Source organism: Rhipicephalus microplus, chromosome 9 (assembly GCF_043290135.1).
Source record: "Rhipicephalus microplus isolate Deutch F79 chromosome 9, USDA_Rmic, whole genome shotgun sequence".
NCBI lineage: Eukaryota > Metazoa > Arthropoda > Arachnida > Ixodida > Ixodidae > Rhipicephalus > Rhipicephalus microplus.
In genome coordinates, this window is record NC_134708.1 from 123,929,524 (window position 1) to 123,949,390 (window position 19,867).

The window sequence follows — 19,867 nt, forward strand, 5'->3', positions numbered from 1 at the left end:
ACTCAATAGCTCATTCATGTGCATTTCAATGGAATGTTCTTGATTGCCGAACGTTTTTTGCAGTATTTTGATTGCGTTATCATAATTTTTCTCTGCCGAGTACTGAAGTCCTTCAATAGAAGCCGCAGCTTTTCTGGTTAGTGATGCTAACAAGTAATTGAACATCTGTCCCTTGCTTATGTTCGGTCTCAGGTGAACTGCCGACTCATACTGAGACCAAAAGTGGTTCCCCTCCAACGTTTCCCCCCAAACTTTATCATTTCAAGCTTTAGTAGCTCAACTAGTTCCTTTGCTTCTTGTCCTGTACTTGAAGGCGTCACCTGCCTTGTCCTATCGCTTGAATCCGATTGTTCAGGCTGTTGAAGACTGATTTCTATTGCAGATAAGATCGTCGTTAATTTCATGTTGTACTCTATGACGTTTTCGAATTCAGCTTCGGCATTGTCTTCTGTTAGAAACTTTTCCATTTGCTAGTTCGCGCTCTTCAGACTGTCGCTTATTGCTTTATACTGCGCCTGCGTTGTAAGCAGCTGCTCCCGGTTAGCTCCATCATTATTTGCTGCTCGGCTGCGTTAATCAGTCGCGTGATCTGGGAGCGAAGCGCTTTCCTTCTCTTCGTTATCACTTCTTTGTTCATATTGAAGCGGTTAACAATGACTCCTTACTTGTGAATCGTTCATTCTGATGCTCGTACTGTCCACCGTGGTCTCGTCGCTCGATCCAGGTCGATCCTCTGCTCCTCCGCCGTTTTCTTCTCTGCTGCTCTGTGGCAGGTTGACCTTTCTTGCCGGCGAGGAGGTAGTATCCTGGTCATGGCACCATTATTAAGACAATCGAGTCCAGGGACTGCTTCGAACGAATACGGTTTATTAGAAGTAGTGAAGTAGCGCGCGCTCGCTCCAGGCAGCAGTCTTCTTTCTTCTTCTTCCGGCGTTTGATGATGATATTTTGTACATACATACATACATACATACATACATACATACATACATACATACATACATACATACATACATACATACATACATATACTCAGTTGTAAATATTTAAATGAATGACTATAAAAGAACAATTCTTATACACTCGTTTTCAATATGCAGAAAGTAACGTACGAGAGAAATCCACCATCACTGTCATGTCTGAACTCTGTGTTTTTCGAATAATCTTGGAAAAGCTTGATGCATAGTTTCTGCTGCTGCCCAGTGCCAAGCAGTTATAATAAACACAAGAATAAAGCCCCTGACAATGTAAGGCTATAAAAAAGGGCTGTGCATCCAAATTTTTCGCATGTCTGCAATATTATCCTGTTTATTTACATAGCTTAGCCATTCACAACACACTAACAAAGCCTGTTAGGACACGTGGGCTGTAAAGTCTGCACAGCGCGAAGAAATTCTATAAAATACATGAATAATACAATTCTAAGCTACTAAGCTCTTCGTTTCAAACTGTGTTTATATTGACAGCTATAGACTCTATTTCATTTCCGGAAAACACTCCTCAAAAAAACTTCGAAGTTTGCACATCAACACAGTTCCCATACAGCTGTCTGTTAATCTGCTTGGAAAAAATTCAGTTTACTGGTGGGCAAAAACTGTATACTAAATATGTGAGGTGACGCTCCAGTGCACTGCATGTATGTCTTGCTGCTGGCCTCAACTGCGATGTTGCTCAGCACGTATGGGTAAAATCACAACTAATACTATGCCCCTACAAAGTATTTAGGTGTCATTTGCATGAAACAGAGACCACAATAAAAGAACATAAGAACATTTACCTTCACACAGTTCAAAAATGTAAATACATTTTCATAGAGTTTTCACAGCTCATCTGAGAATAACTATAATGGTTATAAACATATTGTCACTTCCAATAACAAACTATTTCAAGATGCCAGATTCAGTAATAGAGACTTTCAGTACCTTTTTAGGGCTAAACTATAGTACAGACACCTAGAAAAACTAGGTAAATGCATGGTATAGCTGTATAGCTAAGTCACTGGCATAGTACACAATTACATTATGAACAAATCTATCTTAGTAATGTATGCAATAAATAAGTTACACTTACACAGTAGAAACAGAGAAGTAGACTTATGAAAAACAGACAGACAGTGGGATAACAATGCACCAGCACTGAAATCTACTGTTGGATGCACTAGCAGTAGTGATGATTTTCTTCCTTCCAAATAAAATAATCCGAATAGAATCACGTCCCAAAGCTTATACAGAGATGGCATCGTTCGTGCGATACAAATGAGTGTATACAGAAGAATTATATCGAATAAGTACAAAATCACTGCATCCACTGCTCTACTTGTACTACAAAAAATGCAAACAGAGTTACCATTGCTGACAATGGATGCTGTGATTTATGGCAGTAAATGCACAGAAACGCAGGCACTTGGATTAACATGCATGTTCAAAACTTCAGCTTCAAATAATTGGCCCACTAATACTACAGCAGCCTTTAAATTTGTGTCATATTTTGGTATCTTCCCTGCAAAATTTAAATGATTTGGAATGCAAGCAAAGAAACTGCTGAATAATGCACTGCGAAGAAGTTAATCTGCAGCTGCACAGAATGGTACTACGTATACTATTCAAACTGTTCGTGACATCACAATGTGCTCTTTCTGCTGTCGTAAACATTGAGCAGCAGAACAGTCACTGGCAGTCCCTTTTTATATGCTGGTCTTCTGTGCTCTGTTGTCGATACACTGTACATGATCGTGGAGCATCAGATTCTCTGTTACTGCTGGAAACTATAAAAATACAGATCTTTGTTACAACCATGTACATGCAAAAGTGTACAGTTGCTAAATACGTGTTCATATTTACAGATGTCGTATCTTCAAAAGCTGATGTCAAATATGCAGAAATAATAACAAGAAACGAAGTCTCAACACTCACAAACAGTGAGGACTGAAAATATATTTTATTGTGATACAGCAGCAAACCAACAATGTTAGAGATGAAGGCTTGAAACTTCTGCCAGGTGTATTGAGCTGCAAAATTTCCTCTATTTCGACTTCGCACTAGGCGCCAGAAGCAGACCACAAATAAGTTCACTAAGAAACACAAGTTAAACTGAATTACAGCACAACAGCTAATGTTCATAACTTTAGGGCTCTTTAACATAGCCAGCTCACCATACCGCATAAAGTAGCATATAGGCAGTCTAGAAGACACAAAGCACTTGTGGGTTATGAGTGTGCTTGTGGCTCACATCGATTATTCCAAACAAAAAAAAAACCTTCCGAAATTGCACTTCATCGGGAAAAATAAGCATACGCAACAAACACAACGGGCTCCTACAGGTGCCACCAACACTTACCATTATTGTTGATATCAGTGTCTTGCTGGATGGATATGATGTGTCCTGCATATAACACAAAAGGAGCACTCCATGACTTGGCCTGCATGTGTGCTGGCTGCGTCGCACTGCTGCTGAAGTAGGCTAGCCGCAGACTGAGATATTAGCAGCTGTGGCTTTGAGGCACACTGAACGTCACCTTTCGAAATCAACAATACATACTTAGGTCAGGTACAATTTGTAGAAAAATATGTATCACATTGTAATCGTGGTGAACGCGTTCGGTAGAAACACGACATGCCACAGCACTGAGAGAGAAAAAGCTGCATCAAGTAAAAGATGCAGTTACTGACCCTTTGTCGTCTGAGGCTTGTACAATAGTTCTTTCTCCTTGCAAGTTGTGAACAGCCAGGCGATTTTCACCCCACTTGCCATTTTCTACCAGGGCACTTAATCAACAGGGTGAGTCACAAGCTCGAGAGCTCAATAAGGAATCAAAGTATTTGTGCTCGTTGAAAAGCGAGTTTTTTAGCCTCAGATGATTGTAGTTTCATTCATAGGCGGCAGGCTTTCAACTTTCAACATTCTCATATATTTCGCAATACAGTTCTATTATGTTCAATAAGCAATATGTGTGAGAATAATACAGGATTCCGCTGCAAGCAACCATACTTGGGTTTTCAATTTGTGCAGAGTAAGTGGTGTTTACTTAATCGTATGTAGTAAAAAAACTAACCTTGCAGCCAGCTGTTAGACAGTTATGTGCCCTCGAAGCTCCCAAGCAGATAGCAGGCCACTTCCCGGTCCGCTGAATAAAAACAGTCCCAGCAGTGACAAAGACTTGCACATTTAGGAGGCACGTGTCCTTCCTATTATTGTACAGGTGTTCTAAGTTAAGATGAGGCTTGATGTGCCAGTGCGTGCAGTCGATGCATCACAAAAGTTTAACAAACTAAACTCTGCGACCTGCAAGGAACCAAAAACGAGACATTTAAGAACAGTCATTTAAAGCACTCACCTGTAACTTTTTCACAAAGCGAGAACTTCATCAAAGTGACAAAATCTGCTATAATCACTTTGAAACAAACTGAAGCCCCAAGTAAAATTTATATAGTGCTACCATTGCGGTAATCGTCTATAGAACTAATATTTCAAAATAACATGATTTCCTCAAGTGCAACCTGGCTCCTGGAAAATATAGTCACATTACCTTTCCAACTATCAAACATTGTAAGTATACAGGCCCCTCCTAATAATCAAACAAGAGCTCACTTATGTCAAATCACAAATAACTTCTGATATATTTGTCCGCCTCTTCATAATGTATGTATGTATATAACAGCTGTAGTAAATTTTTCGTGCTTGAACATCACATAAGGAAACCTAACATCTGATGGGCTTAAAAACTTGCACTTGTTAGAGTACTGCGTGAATAGCAACAAATTTAGATCTGCAAGGTCAACTCACCAGTGGCAGCATTTAAGAGCCATCAGTGTCTTGAGGAAACAAGTTTGCTATAGGGCCAATATGAAAAGGACATCTGCAGACTGGAAGCTGCCAAAGACAGTGATGAAGGGCTGGCCAGGTGTGCACGTCCATTGATATACTATAAGAACTGGCCATGACCGGCTGTTGTCAAGGCTCTAGTGCCGTGCAAAATGATGGCCAGATGAACTCACAAACCTGTATTTAGCCTATACTATACTACAACTTCATCCAAAGCAAAGCATCGGTGAAATATTTTTTCTCTCTGGGGGACTGAGGGAAGCTTGACGTTCACGGGCCCTTGCTAGCACATAGAACTCTCAAGTTTTTACCGAAGAACAGTCTAGGCGCGCTGCCAAAGTAACACGATCCACAACAGATTGTAGCATCTCGCAGCTTCGGTTCGTCACATCACAGCGTAGGCAATGGCTGTCACAGAAAAGGATAAGTGACGAGTTAACAGACAAAAGCGCCAAGCTCCGCCACCGCAACTCCACAGGGCAAAACAGTTATCGACGCTGTTTTTGAATTTTTGGTGACACGACCACAGCTCCTTCACAAGTCTTGGAAACCTCAACACAGCACCACTACTCACAACGAACATCGTTTCACTCCCGAGCTTTATGTTGCTCACAAGAAAATAGAAGCGTATGGGCTAACCAGTGACAAAGCAAGAACCGTAGACAACGCGTAGTCCATACGTTTCCGTACGTACTTGGGGTGATTCAAATAAGGCGCCAAAACGCTGTAAGTCCGAAATGTCGCACATCACCCAACTGAGAGATTGGAAAGTGAAGCGAACGAACTGTTACCAGCGCACCAACTCACATTGCAGCGTTCTCGAGTGCTAGTTGTTGTTGATGCACAGGCGCGGATCTCTCTTGATAAACAAACCGAGGCAAACAATTTGATAAGCGTCACCGTACACCAATACACTGCCGCTGGTTATTACAACGTTTAATAGCACCGAAAAAGCAGCGGTGATCACAACGCATCCAGCCGAATGCTGAAGGAACTAGAGCGAGAGGTGTTTGCTAAAATTTGCACCCACCTATACGCTGTTTAATGTTGTAGGCCCGTGTGCTAAGATTTGGGTGTACGTTAATTAACCCCGGGTGGTCGAACTTTCTGGAGCCCTCCACTACGGCGTCTCTCATAATAATATGGCGGTTTTGGGACGTTAAATCCCACATATCAATCATTCAATCAACCAATCACTCAGTCAATCAATCAATCGATACGCTGTTTACGATGCCATGTTGTTTTCTACAACTGCGCAGCACTTCAGAGAACATAGAGTAAGGAAAAACTTTTAAATAGCTCTTAGAAAGTAGTACTTGTACAGTTTTCACGGCGCGACTAAATTTGCTGTTAAGTGCTAGGGGGATGATATGACGAACACTACAGGCATGCCAGATTAAAGAAGTGTTTTAGCAACGTCACGGAGTGAGCTGGTGTTGAGGGTATTGCTTCACAACCACTCAGAAGCTGTGCCTGTCGGCCAAGCCATCGTCTGCTTCGAACAGAGCATGCGACGGGGGATTCGCCTTCGCAACGCAACCATTTCAAGGTCAAGTGGTCGCTGTGTCGCACAAAATACATGTCAGTGGTTTTCTCTACCTTTGAATGATATTCGTGCACCAAATTAAATGGCTGGTAATTGTCACAGGGACGTTTCAGCCAAGGTTTGCTCCAAAACCGTGAGGGTTTGCATATTTCCGGTGTCATTTTAAGTTACTAGGGTCATTTTATTCCAATTGCTTGCCTTACTATCACGGTTCAGATCGGTTTATGAACAGTGAAGTTGAAAATGCTTGATTTGTTCGTAGTTTCATGCGCAATCACACAAACCCCTAATACGCTTCGGTTTAAAAAGTACGCGCCGTTCAAGATCGTCCGAAGGTGTATCAACAGCTGTATTTCAGAGATCGCACCCATTGGACAGTTAGAGCCAATCGAAGTACACTAGAGCACAAGCTTTATCGACCACTCACTAAAATTTTTCTTTCATTTTATTTTCAATAGTGTGCAAGGATTGTGCTCCCATCAACCTGTTCGGTGGTAATTTCAACCAATAAGGCAAGGGTCTTGAATCATATTTTTAAATGGATAACATAGGGCGCAATACAACAACATAATAAATAAGGTTGATCCTATGCCATACCGCGTTAGAATGCACCGACTATTCACGTAACACATTGGTTTTCATCCTACCACAAATCTTTACATACATAATTTTACGCCATTAACGCCCAATAGAATTCAACTGCTGCGACTTCGAAATTATTGGACGACGGTAGTTGTCAACACCATCAACTGCGTACAAGGGAAGCGACAGACGAAACTCAAAGTGCCGAAAGAAATAAAAACGCACCAGCAGTCATCAGGCAGCCCTTCATGGGCGTGAATTAACTCAAAACCAGCCAGGGCACTACAGTATACCACCACAGTGGCAGCTTCTAAGAAGTCACATTGTTCCTGACAGTGGTTCGGACCACTCATAGAATTTTTTCTTAGCCACGCTGTTTTTATGCAACATTTCGCTCCGTGAATGCACTTAGGAGCACTTTTTTGTGACGTAAGCAAATATAGCAGCTGCATCTTTATCGCTGACATGTTCCCGGGCAGTCACAGCGCGCTACGACGCAGCGGCCGAAGTGACAACATGGCCTCTTACGACGTTTTTAAAGACGACAGTCTTTCTTGGGGACTTTAGATGGAAGCATTTTGGTCTGTCTGTCTGTACATTTGTCTCTTTGTCTGCCCTTACGAGACCTTAAACGGCACCCAACGGCCAACCCTATCCACAGCGCCCACCAATATTGCTAAAGATTTAGCGTTCATGGTTGTGCGATTGTCAATTAAAAAAGCAAATATTTCGTATATCTAAGGCTTCACAACAACGTGTCTATGTTTTGTATGTCTGCCTTTACACTAGGAAAGGCACGCACCAGTAACTCTAAGGACAGTAGCGTTTAACGCACCGCGCTGACAGTGCCAGGTGATGCTCAAGAAGGTGTTTCCAACGGTTTGATATGACGGCACGGTGGTGGCATTTGTCCGTCACATTGCATTCTACACCTTATCACCTCCGCGGCTGGCGCGCAGATTTTTTTAAATGTGAAGCATTTCTTAGCGAACCTCGGCGCTTTGAGCGCATCTATCTATCTATCAAGCCGCCTACGATTTTTTGCTCTCCTGGTTGCTTTGATAATGGTATCGATATCAAACTTAGTAGGGCATAACATGACTGTATTGAGAACATACTTGGCTAGTCATAACATGAAAATCATGATATGTATGCCATGAATGTCATGATTTACATTTCATAGTACTGCAGCTCTTGCGGTACTTTCGTTCACATGACATGTTGCAAAACTGATATGGTGTGGCAGGATTGCATGGCGAACGCAAGTGACAGACCCTAACATGAAAATTATGACAGGCGTGTTATGTAACAACATGAATATGTGCCACGCTCATGATGCACTCGCGGCCGTTTCGCTAGCGTCATATATACTATATTTGGTATTATGAGACGTGAATGGATGAAAAAGGTATGTCACTGGTGCAAACATGTTAATCACGAGATGCATGTTATGTAACAACATGACTACATGCCACGCTAATGATATGCTGGCGGCTGTTTCGCTAGCTTCACTTATACCAAATTCGGTATTACGGGACGTGGATGGATGACGAAGGTATGATACTGGTGCAAACATGAGAAAAAAAGAGATGCGTGTCGTGTAACAACATGTCTACATACTGCGCTCATGATGCGCTTGCAGCCATTTCGTTAGCTTCACATGCACCAAACTTAGTATTACGTGACGCGAACGCACGACATAGGTAAACGACACGTCGAAACATGATAATCACGTCATGCGTGTCATGTAACAACATGACTACATGGCACATTGATGATGCGCTCACGGCGGTTTCGCTACCTTCACATATGCCAAATTTGGTATTACATGACGCCGACGAACGACGAAGGTATGTAACTGGTGCAAATATGATAATCATGAGATGCGTGTCACGTGGGAATATGAGTACATGCCACAGTCAATGCGCCAATACATTTCGGCGTGACATGGTGTGCGTGCTGTGTTCATTTCCAGCGTTCATTTCGTAGCATGACGCCGGCGTTGCCACGCCAGGTGCCAGTCATTTCACGTACTCGCAGGCACGCGCCGCGCTGCGTTGCTTTGACGCATGCGCGTTTCAGCGCGTCCGTCATCCCTCCATCACGAAAAGAAGGAGATGCAGTGTTGTCCGGGTAACGCATTGGCACGAATGCAGCATGTCGCATTTCGCACTGGTTGCCGTCGGGCCACGCCGATGGACGCTGGTCGCACATGGCGTCAGACTATAGACTGCTCGCGTTTTGCTAACGTAGCGTCGCTGTGGCCAGCTTGCGCGCGCGCTAACGCTACACTGGATTATATCAGGCCCTTCATGATGCGCCCGCGGCCGTTTTGCTACCTACACATATACCAAATTTGGTGTTACGTGACGTCAATGAAAGGCGAATTATATGACTGGTGCAACCATGATAATCATGACACGCGTGTCATGTAAGAACATGACAACATACCACGCTAATAGCGTGCTCGTGGCCGTTTAGCTAGGTCCACACCTACTAAATTTGATATCACGTGACGTGAATAGATGACAAAGATAAACGAGTCATCCAAACATAATAATCATGACGCGGGAACTATGTACGGCATCATTTACTTCCACAACGTAACGTTGTGCAGATTTTAAAGTGATATATCAGCATTTCTCATTCGTGCTTTACATATCATTAATTCTCACTGTACATGGGATCTGCCAATTGTTTTTGTTTTGTGAATTGCCTTACGCAACAAAATATCTCTTGCACCAAACTGTTTTCGTGAGTGAGTTTCGTGAATCCGGCCCCTGAGTGCCAAGCCGCTTCATCCATAAGTGAAACATTTAATCCAAGTGCCAACGTATTTATTCAGAGCGCCACCTCAGTTAGGCCGCGTACCAGTGAGTTTAATCCAAGTGCCGTGAGGTTTATGCAGATTGCCAACGACTTTATTTCAGATGTCAGTAAATCCTTGCACAAAAAGCAAAATACGTGGCAGTACAATTGAAATGCAGTTTCCTACAATATAAAAGATAATAGCCGCTAAGCATAAGATATAATCATTACTATTTGTATTCGCCGGTAGCATTTGCGAAAAAAATTACTACTGTTGTTCGCTTAAGCAGTGTTTGTACTTTGCTATGTACAAGTTTGTAGATGACTGCTTGACTTGGGCGGTATCATTTTATTGGCAACGAAATGAAAAGCAGGAACTTGTTAACAAATATTTCGTCTTCGTCACTAGAGCTCGTAAGCCCCGCCGCGGTGGTCTAGTGGCAAAGGTACTCGGCTGCTGACCCGCAGGGTGCGGGTTTGAATCCCGGCTGCGGCGGCTGCATTTCCGATGGAGGCGGAAATGTTGTAGGCCGGTGTGCTCAGATTTGTGTGCACGTTAAAGCACCCCAGATGGTCTAAATTTCCGGAGCCCTCCACTACGGCGTCTCTCATAATCATATAGTGGTTTTGGGACGTTAAACCCCACATATCAATCAACTAAAGCTCGTAATCAGATTTGTCTCGCACTACATGACTGGTACCGGTTATGTAATACGAAGGACAAAACCATGGTTATCGGAGTGCCGGAATGGATACCAAGATACGAATAACCTGGCCGTGGGCAGCGATGGGTTAAAAGCCGATACGTGCTCAAAGAATTAGGAGGCCCTCCGATAACGTTGCGAATTAGTGATAATTCGAAGAGTCAACATATTTGCACAGCGCAAGACTACGAGTGGTTACGAAGTAACTACAAAAGAAGAGACAAGGACAGATAGAGCGCTGACTTCATCTGAAATTTAATTATCGAAAACACTAGAAATATATACTCGTGACATAACATCACCGCGCAAACCACGCAACCCATTGCGTCACAGCAGGACAATCATCATCTCACTATATGATTACGACACCACATCTCAGCGCGAATTCACGATATATTGCGTCGAAGCCAGAAACTAGATATCTTTTTTTAGTCAGAATAAGCGAAGGCTTGCTGATACAACGATCACCCAGTATTGGGATTTTGTTGACCTCATTGGCCTTTTACCTAAAGACAACGTTCGTATCATGGAACGAAGGCACTTTTATTCAAAAACAGAGAAGTGTGCAACGGTTCTTGCAAATACATGTTTTAAATGCCATTTTTCTCGCTCACAATGGCCGGCTCCTGGCTAGCCGCCTCGACAGAACGGCTTTCGTAAAGGTGTTCCGTTTTGTTGACAATTTTCTTGTGCTTTTATACTGCGATGGTCGGGGCTTTGAAGCTGTCTTTTGAAACATATTACGTCTTTTCGATTAGTGTATGGCAACTCTTATTCTAACGCATGAGCTTCCGCAGGATGCTTCGTTAAAGTTTTTAGATTTGAGAATAACGATCTCAAGCAATCACCTTTGCTGGAATTGTGAGCGTAGTGGAAGCAGACCTCTTCTGCCGTACTTGTCGGCTCATTCAAAGCTCGTAAAGAGAGGGATCGCAAATCCCTGTTTAAGAAATGTCTTCCGAAAGTCTTGCGGCCACTTGTTAATCAGCAGCTTCATTGAACAGGCTTCCCGCCTGATCAGCGCTGGTTTCCCCGATCATGTGCTGGTTTCGCTGGCGGAAAAGATGGTTAGGACAATTAAGCAGGGACGAGAAGCACCAGTGAACTGCGTTGCTAGTAGCTCAAAGCGCGTGGCTGGGATTCCCTATGTACATAAAATTTCTCACAATTTGAAAAAAAAACATAGGTGATAAGGTTGATGTGAAGGTTGTTTTCTCTGCCCCAGAAAAGCTTTCAGTGCTCTGCAAGCTGGTGAATGCGCAGTCCGCGCGAAGGAGTTCCTGCGCAAGCAAACATAGAAGGCTATTTGTATCATGTGTGACAGCCGTCGTTTATTTGCTACTGTTTTCATGCGGCAAGATATAAGTCGGGTGAACGGGCCGGTGCCTGATTGAGCGTTTAAAGGAGCATCATTACAATGTATACTCAGATGTGCAAGGTCATTTGGGCACTCATGGTAGAGATTGTGGTTGCAGACCGGAATTCAAAAAGTGCACTGTTGTAGCCGAACAGCGTCACCAGCTAACACGGGAGATAATGGAGGTCAATGAAATGCAAATGCCGGGTGATCAATGTATCAGCATGCCTTCGCTTGCTCTGACTAAAAACGATATCGAGTTTCTGGCTTTGATACAATAGATCGCGAGTTTGTGCTGACCTGTGGCGTTGTAATCATATGATGAGATGAATATTGTCTTGCTGTGATGCAATAGGTTGCGCGGTTTGCGCGGTGATGTTATGTCTCGAGTATATATTTCCAGTGTTTTCGCTAATAAAGTTTCAGTTGAAATCAGCGCTCTTTCTTTCCTTGTCTCTTCTTCCGTAGTTACGTCGTAACCACTCGTAGTCTTGTGCTCTGCAAATATGTTGATTTCCAGTGACCAAACAAGCCCAGGCATCTGTCTTATCAATTCGGAGAGGTTTGGACCCTGCAGTTCGTATAAGACGTAAACTTATAATTCTGATGTGGAAAACGGAAGTCATATGTTACATTCATATTAGCTAATATCTTTTTATTCGAACAAAATTCAGCTTATCCGGTGAAACACACGTGTTTCAAGCAAACACGTTCAAGCAACTCCAGTGCCATCTGTTAATTACATGAAAACAGTACTATCTTGTTTGATGCTTCTATAAAAAGAACTGAATTTCACATAAACCCAAATAAATGCTAGTTAGGTTTTTAAATCGTAATTGCTGATTTCAAGAACGGATAATTATCATCATCAGTCACCATCGTTCTCACTGAACTGAGCAGACGACTGTAAACGCCTCAGCAAATAAGAAGCCAATGCCATCTGCTGATCAGACGAAATCAGTCTCTGCATATGCAATGATGTGTACGATCAGCTGGAATAATGCAGTAGCGACGAAGCATAGACTAACTTGGGCTCTATGAGCAAATACATTTGGTACCCATAATTGCAATAAATACGCACTGTTCATAGTATTCGACGCTATGACACCAATACGTTAGAGCGAAAAAGCACGGCACCTCATTTAATAGGCCATAGCATGTATAAGCGAGTGAAAAGTTCTTTCTGCCACTCCTTGTTTACATTATTCCGACATATATACACTGTATTAAGTAGCGAACTGTTTGTTTCTGGTGCATGAGATAAACTGGCTGGCAACTGACTTAAAGCCGTTGACAATTGAATTAAACTGATGAACTTGGGTTAAACTCACTGGCACGCGACCTAACTGAGTTTGAGCTTGGAATAAATGTTTGGCACATCAAATAAATAGCTTGGCGCTAAGACTATTTCCAGGGCATGTGGAATATTTAGTCTGGCACTTGATTTAAAGAGAGTGGGAAAACGTGTAGTTCCCAGCCCCATAAAGAACAGAGCAGAAAAAAAAATAAATACCAAGTAAAAAAGTCAGAGAAGTAGCAGCACTACGCTAAACATTGTGATGCATAACCTCGAGGGTGGTGATTGCATAACAAGGCGTACATATATAGTTGAATTTATTACATAAATGAACTAAAGATGAGAGATGAGATTATTACACTGCGTAGAAAACAAACATAATAACGCATTTGCCATCTGGGAAAAATATAAACACATTATACGCTACACATAAAGACATAGATGACAACATGATACCCGACATACATAGTATTCGCAGATGTACTTACATGAAATAAAAAAAGAAAATGTATATATAGGTATTTTACTTTGTGACTCAAAAAAAAAAAAACGAGGATGTAACTGAATGTAATATACTTTAAAGATCAAGTCTTACACATTGGCGAATATTTCACGGTTATGGTGGTATGAACAGTTGAATAGGTCCAAACTTTTTAGGTCACAGTGATTCAGAAGAGCGGTACGAGGGCAATATAAGCACTGTTTGCCCGAGTTTAACCATGTTATATCGACCTCCCATTTTTTTTCATGACGGGTGGGGTAGTTTTGATTTTTCGCATGCAGGTTGGCTAGAATGCTTAGATTTTTAATGAGGCTAAAATTTCAGATTTGACTTTATTTTTTGCTATTGCATAACTATAATGCTGGTGCACCCTAATTATTTGAAACCTCAAAACAAGAGTGTAGGGAATGTTAGAAAATGAGCAATAAACTATGCATAGTACTTTTTTTCCGAAGCATGTATATGTTACCAACGTCAATAGCTGTCGTCGTAACCTATGGTTATTGACAATAGTTTCAATGAGAGTTAAACAGTGAACGATGTAGCAGAAGCAAATTTTTTTGAAGCGAATGTAAAATCCGACCGATTACGCCTGTTACCTGAGCTAATTTAGCAACACATATCCCACAAGATAATCTCAAGTCATGTTCTTTGAAAAAAAAATGTGTCAGATCATTTAAAATTATTAAATATCTCAATTTTAGAAGTACTCAGTATTATTATATAAAGGCGAGATGGAGATAGTTTGTTCTTATTCCGAAACATAACAACCTCTATTGTGTTTTCGTTATTACACATACAATTCATGCTTCCGTCCATGCGTCCATCCGTAGCCTCTTCTACAGAAGCCATACCTCGTGTCGTCTTTGGAGCGCCAGTTATCAATGAGGAAGTTCACTAAATGCTACACAAAAACCAATCACCACCACAGCACTCTATTTACAGATGCTTAACCGGTGAAGCTGAAAGGTGCGTTCGCAGGCGCTTACGGACGTTGCAGCAGAACGTCGCTCCAGAAACTGCCATCCCGGCGTACGCATTCCCGCCATTGCCGAGTCGATGATGCTCTTCCTCCAATACCACTTGCTTAGCTTGCTGTTGTCGCTTGCATTCGGCTCGCAAGACTGACAGAGTGCCGGTGCGCTTTTGCCTCCAGGGCCCATATTATATCAAGGTCAAGGCGAACATGAATTTTTTCACGGATAAGCTGTGGACGCTTTTCTTCGATGGTAATCTGCTGTTAGGCCGTTTGTAAAATCTATTCCCCTCTCATGCCGAACAAATGAATGACGTATGGCGGCGCAGCCATTCTCTGGGTCGTGCATGCGCTCTTGGAAACGACGCAGAGAATGCTGTCACTAATAGTGCTCCGCACGGACGTGAGTGCGAAGTAGTGAACAACGTAACTGAAGATCGTCACCGTTTCTCATGGTGAATGGTCGTTCGTAGTACTTAGCTATATATTTCTTTCTTTGTAGACCGTTATCTGAGAATCACGCAATTGGCTCAATGCGTCGGCACTTCCCACCCGGAGCAAAAGAATGATGAGAGCAAGGCCGCAAAGCGCGCTTGTGTCGCAGGAGCAAGTCGAGTGGCTTCGACACAAAACACAATGGTGTGTTCAATAAACGCGGAACCGTGCAATCGGGGAGAAGTTTTGAAAACGGTGCCTATGTGACATTCGAGAATACAGCGAATGACGCTGAACGTGATCTACCTAGTAGCATGTGTAGAGGCGTTCACGCTGAAAAATATCAGTATGCACAAAAAACGTGGGAAGGGGGGCGTACAGGCTTGTCCAACAAGAACATGAATACAGCTTGTTTTTTTTTTTAAACTGCGACATATTCTGCCCAGAAGAGAGTTTCGTTCTTAGAAGTGTCACTGCTTTCTCTTTTACCATCACCACCACGGAATAATTACATTCAGCACGTCTGTACATTATTACAGTATACCAGTATAAACCCACCAGCCTTCCTGAGTACAATTAACGTGGATACTGCATGGCTGTTTTCACAGAAAACAACGACCTGCACAAGGAAAGCTGTTCAAGAAACAAAACTAAGAACACAATGGCAAATAAACGCCTGCCTTTCACACTGCCACTGGTTACCTCTTGGAAGAAGATAGGTTCTGATTTTACCACTATAGGGTGTCATGACACCCACTTTTCGATCGATCGTGACCAGTGTTGTTTGTAAATCCTTGAAATAGGCTAGAAAAAGCTTACGCCATTTGGTTCAGAACATATTTTATCATTGGAAATGTTTATAAACATGCGGGTGGTCTTAGAGTCCGGCAACACTAAGCTGTCGCATATTGACCAGCCAGCTGTGCAGATAGACACCACGCCTTCCAGCGAATGAGCTCGTTCCGCGGCGAGCGGCACGTGATGTCGATATATTTGGCTTTCTTCGCACTAGCAGTGAAATTGAAGAATTTGCAGGGGCGGAAACATTTTTGATAGACGACAAATTCCTTCCTTGAAGCACGTGACGTCACACGTGCCATGGCAAAAAGGCGATCACCGGCGGTGGTGGGGGTTTACAGCAAGCGACTAATACGGCTTGTTTTGGCTGAAATAATTTTTACGAACCATTTTATATCTGGACAGGAACTGTGGCGTAGTTATTCTCGCCATTTATCATCATCGTCTTTTTTATTGCCACCACAGCACTGTCCGCTACCGATTGACGCCTTTTCGGTTTTACTCAATGGGGCCATCAGTGTGTCTTCGTCGTGACCCCCACCCACTGCGCTTCTCGCGGTGCCGCCCACCGGAAAAACCATAGAGGCCTGTCAAGCGTACGACCTGTGTTCTCGCAGCACGACTCACTTGTTATTACACTCTCTTAGCTTTCATCACGGACTAATTTCCGCGGGCAGGAGGTAACATTTTCGTGATATCATCACCTCTTAATACTATTTTCATTTTACTAGCCACCACGCCATGCTTCTCGCGCAGCTCATGCTAGAGCTCCAGGCGCGAATCTGAGGAGCACAAGGTGACGCTCCAGGCATACTTGTACGGCGGCAGCTTGGGCAGCTTCCGATAAAGGGGCGATATCGCACAGCCACGTCGGCCACTTTCACGTCTGCCACTATCACCGTGACAGTTTAATAGACCGCTTAATTTTACTTTCTACTTAAAATCACTAATTGTTATGTGACCTTGCCATGGCCCCATAGCCTGGAGGAAGCTATGGTGTTGAAATCTTACAAAAAGGTAAAGATGCCACCAAATGTGTTATTCTGTTTTTTTCCTTCGCAGTGTCGCAGTATGAAGCTTCGCGACGACCGACTGAAGAGCATGCTCGATCTGCTCAGTTCCATACGGACCGTGAAGATGTACGCTTGGGAACAAAGTCATCTCGACTCCCTCAAGCGCCTTCGAGAGCGAGAGTTAAAGCATGTTCTCAGAGTCAACATCATCAATGGAACCGTCGATGCCGTGTACAGTGCCCTGAGTTCTGTGGTAAGTTGGCGGAAAGCGCGTTGATAAGCACGTGTTTTCCACTAGTTCTAAATGAATCACTAATGATTGAATTGAGCACACCGAGTGTACATTAAGTACGCTTCTGTCTTTAACCTGGTCTCTTGTTTATTAATTTATTACCCAGACTTTCTATACCAGTGAGAAGGAGGGGGGGGGGCGAAACAAAAACAAAATTTAAGACAGCGTATTAGCATTACTAAGTAAAAAACGTCATTACGCTGACAAAACCTTCAACAGTTGCGTCGAGCACAAATACGCCATCAAGTTCATATGTATTGTTAATATAAGCCAAAAAAGCATTACGCACAATAATAATAGGCAATGACAGTAGGAAGAATGCTTACAACAAAACGTGGTAGATATAAATCATAAAGTCTGACAGCGCGCGAGGGAAGCACTAAAGGAAGAAAACATTCTCTATGTTTAGGATGTGGTACAGATGATGCTGAATACCAGCTGTACGCACGATTGCTTTAAGTCTTTCCCACCCTTTCAATCATTTGTTCTACAGTCATCGATAGTTTGCTATCAAACACTGCTAACACTGGATTCCAGCATTAGCATAAATTGACTCCTCACTGATTTCGCGTGCGCATAAAGAAGAAGTAAATGATAATTCGCTCATGTGTAGTACACAGAGTTGTTATGAAGTACTTTCACAGTGGCTCTCTGCTAGAAACATGCAATGTCACCCCACTTTCATGAGCATTGCACATTCGCAGTCAAACTCACATAGTCTCTGCTGCATTTACTTGAACGATTCGAAGACAAAAGCCATGTTCAATTTGAAAAAAGATTGCATTTCTTCGGATACATGAACGCAGAATATTTGGTGTCTGCCACAGGAATCATCTATCCAGCGAGGATTAGAATACTTGCTGAACGTTCAGGCATCTGGAACTGGTAGATTCATTCATATTTGTAAACATTTTGATCAAAAAGCCAATAATACGCATATCCCAGGCGCAACATCAATAAGAAAGTATTAGGTGGTGTGTTCCCTTATCAGAAACAACACAGAAGCAATGCTAAAGACACTGGTCTTTTTTACGCTGCGCTGAAAATGCAACGCTATGCACAAAATATGGCTGGCAGAAGACTACCGTCTTTCCACAATATTTGCAGCGCAGCACACAGATACGCGGCCATTTTTTTCTCAGTCAGTGTATACCTAAGGAAACAGGGAACCCGAGCTGAGGCTCTATTGGCACTTCCAAGCACCGTCTATACGTCCTTATCTTGAAGTCACGCACTTTCCGGTTTTGTTTGCCGCCCAATAGAGAGTGCTATAACGGCATCGCGTTCGGTTTGGACTGTCATGGTGGATGGACGTGTTTTTTGAGTGCTCCCGATCGACTGCGCAGATAAGTTGTTTTGCATGTCTTAAGCTTGTCCTTACAAGTATAGGGCAGCAGTTAAAATCCCTGTAGCACTTATTTTATTGTACGGATTTTTCAGTGGTCAGTCACCAGGTATTTGTTAGTTTGAGAGTGTGTGTGTGTGTTTGGTTTTTTGTTTTTTGTTTTTCTTTTTCTTTTGTCACCCCATGGTGGAGGTGCACATAAATTGAACACGCAAATTTTGTAGTAGAGCTTAGACTTTCTCTTTTTCGTAGGGCAGGGCTCGAGTTTTGTAATTATCGAGTGAGACAAGTCATGGGGACAATTGGTGTCGGAAAGACATGGTTAAAAAGACTGTGAAGTGTTCAGGATGTGGGATTGGTTTGAAAGTGGACCCAAGTGTAGAAGCGGAAGGAGAAGAAACTGACGCGAAGTGTAGGCAATGTAAGGTCGAGGAAAAAAAGGAGAAAATGTTGGTTACCCAGAGTGACCTGCTGATGAGAATCACCGAGCTGGAGACTGCGTTGGCGACAGAGCAAGGGAAAACGAGGGCAATGGGAGAAAGGCTGAAGTCTGCCGAGGAAGCACCAGCCAAGGTGAGCAGAGGAGTGGTCTACGGAGAGAACAATAGGGAACCGGCAACCAGAACGGCGGAGATTTCTTCTCCGCGGTTCTGGTTGCCGGTTCCCTCATTTCTCTTCATAGGCCACTCCTCTGTTCACTTTCGCTAGTGGCACCTCGGCGGACTTCAGCCTTTCTCCAATTGCCATTGTTTTCACTTGCTCTGTCGCCAACGCATTCTCGAGCTGGGTGATTCTCATCAGCAGGTCACACTGGGTAACCATCATTTTCTCCATTTTTTTTCCTCGACCTCACATTGCCTGCACTTCGGGTCAGCCTCCTCTCCTTCCGCTTCTACACTTGCAAGTTTGGAAAACCAGGTTCAGCCGGTTCAATTGTCGCAAGGCACAGCTTGAGCGATGTAGTGGTGGGGCTGAAAGGGGACAAAGCAGCCGGAGTCACAGGTGCAAGTAACCCCCAGGAGCAGGACGCTCCGGCTTAAAAGCCACAGCACGTGATAATCACCGGGGACTCGACTTTAAATCGATGCACAGAAGCCATCAAACAGAGGGTAAGAGGTGACAAGAGGGTTGCAGTAGATGCGTTCCCAGGACGCAAGCTGGAAGCAGTCATGAAGCAAGCGAGCGCAAAGCTCAAAACTACAGAAGATAGACGAAACCTCGTGATAATTTCAGGCGGTTTACACGACGTCTTAAATGAAGATACAGCAGGACTATCAACTGCACTGGCGATAGGCGTCGATGGCATGCGCGCCACTTCTCCTCAGGTACAGGTAGCGATATGCACGTTACCTGAGGTGCCGGTGCGTGATAGCAACCTGCAAAAAGCGGTT

At 43.2% G+C, this 19,867-nt stretch overlaps 1 protein-coding gene across 1 annotated transcript in view; it reads left to right on the forward strand.

The window, feature by feature from the left end:
• LOC119163043 (ATP-binding cassette sub-family C member 2) overlaps positions 1–19,867 on the forward strand; it is a 796,039-nt gene that overhangs the window by 340,785 nt on the left and 435,387 nt on the right. Inside the window, exon 11 of the mRNA XM_037414979.2 lies at positions 16,889–17,092. Within this exon, the coding sequence (XP_037270876.2) occupies positions 16,889–17,092 (204 nt within the window). The remainder of the gene's footprint in view (positions 1–16,888; positions 17,093–19,867) is intronic.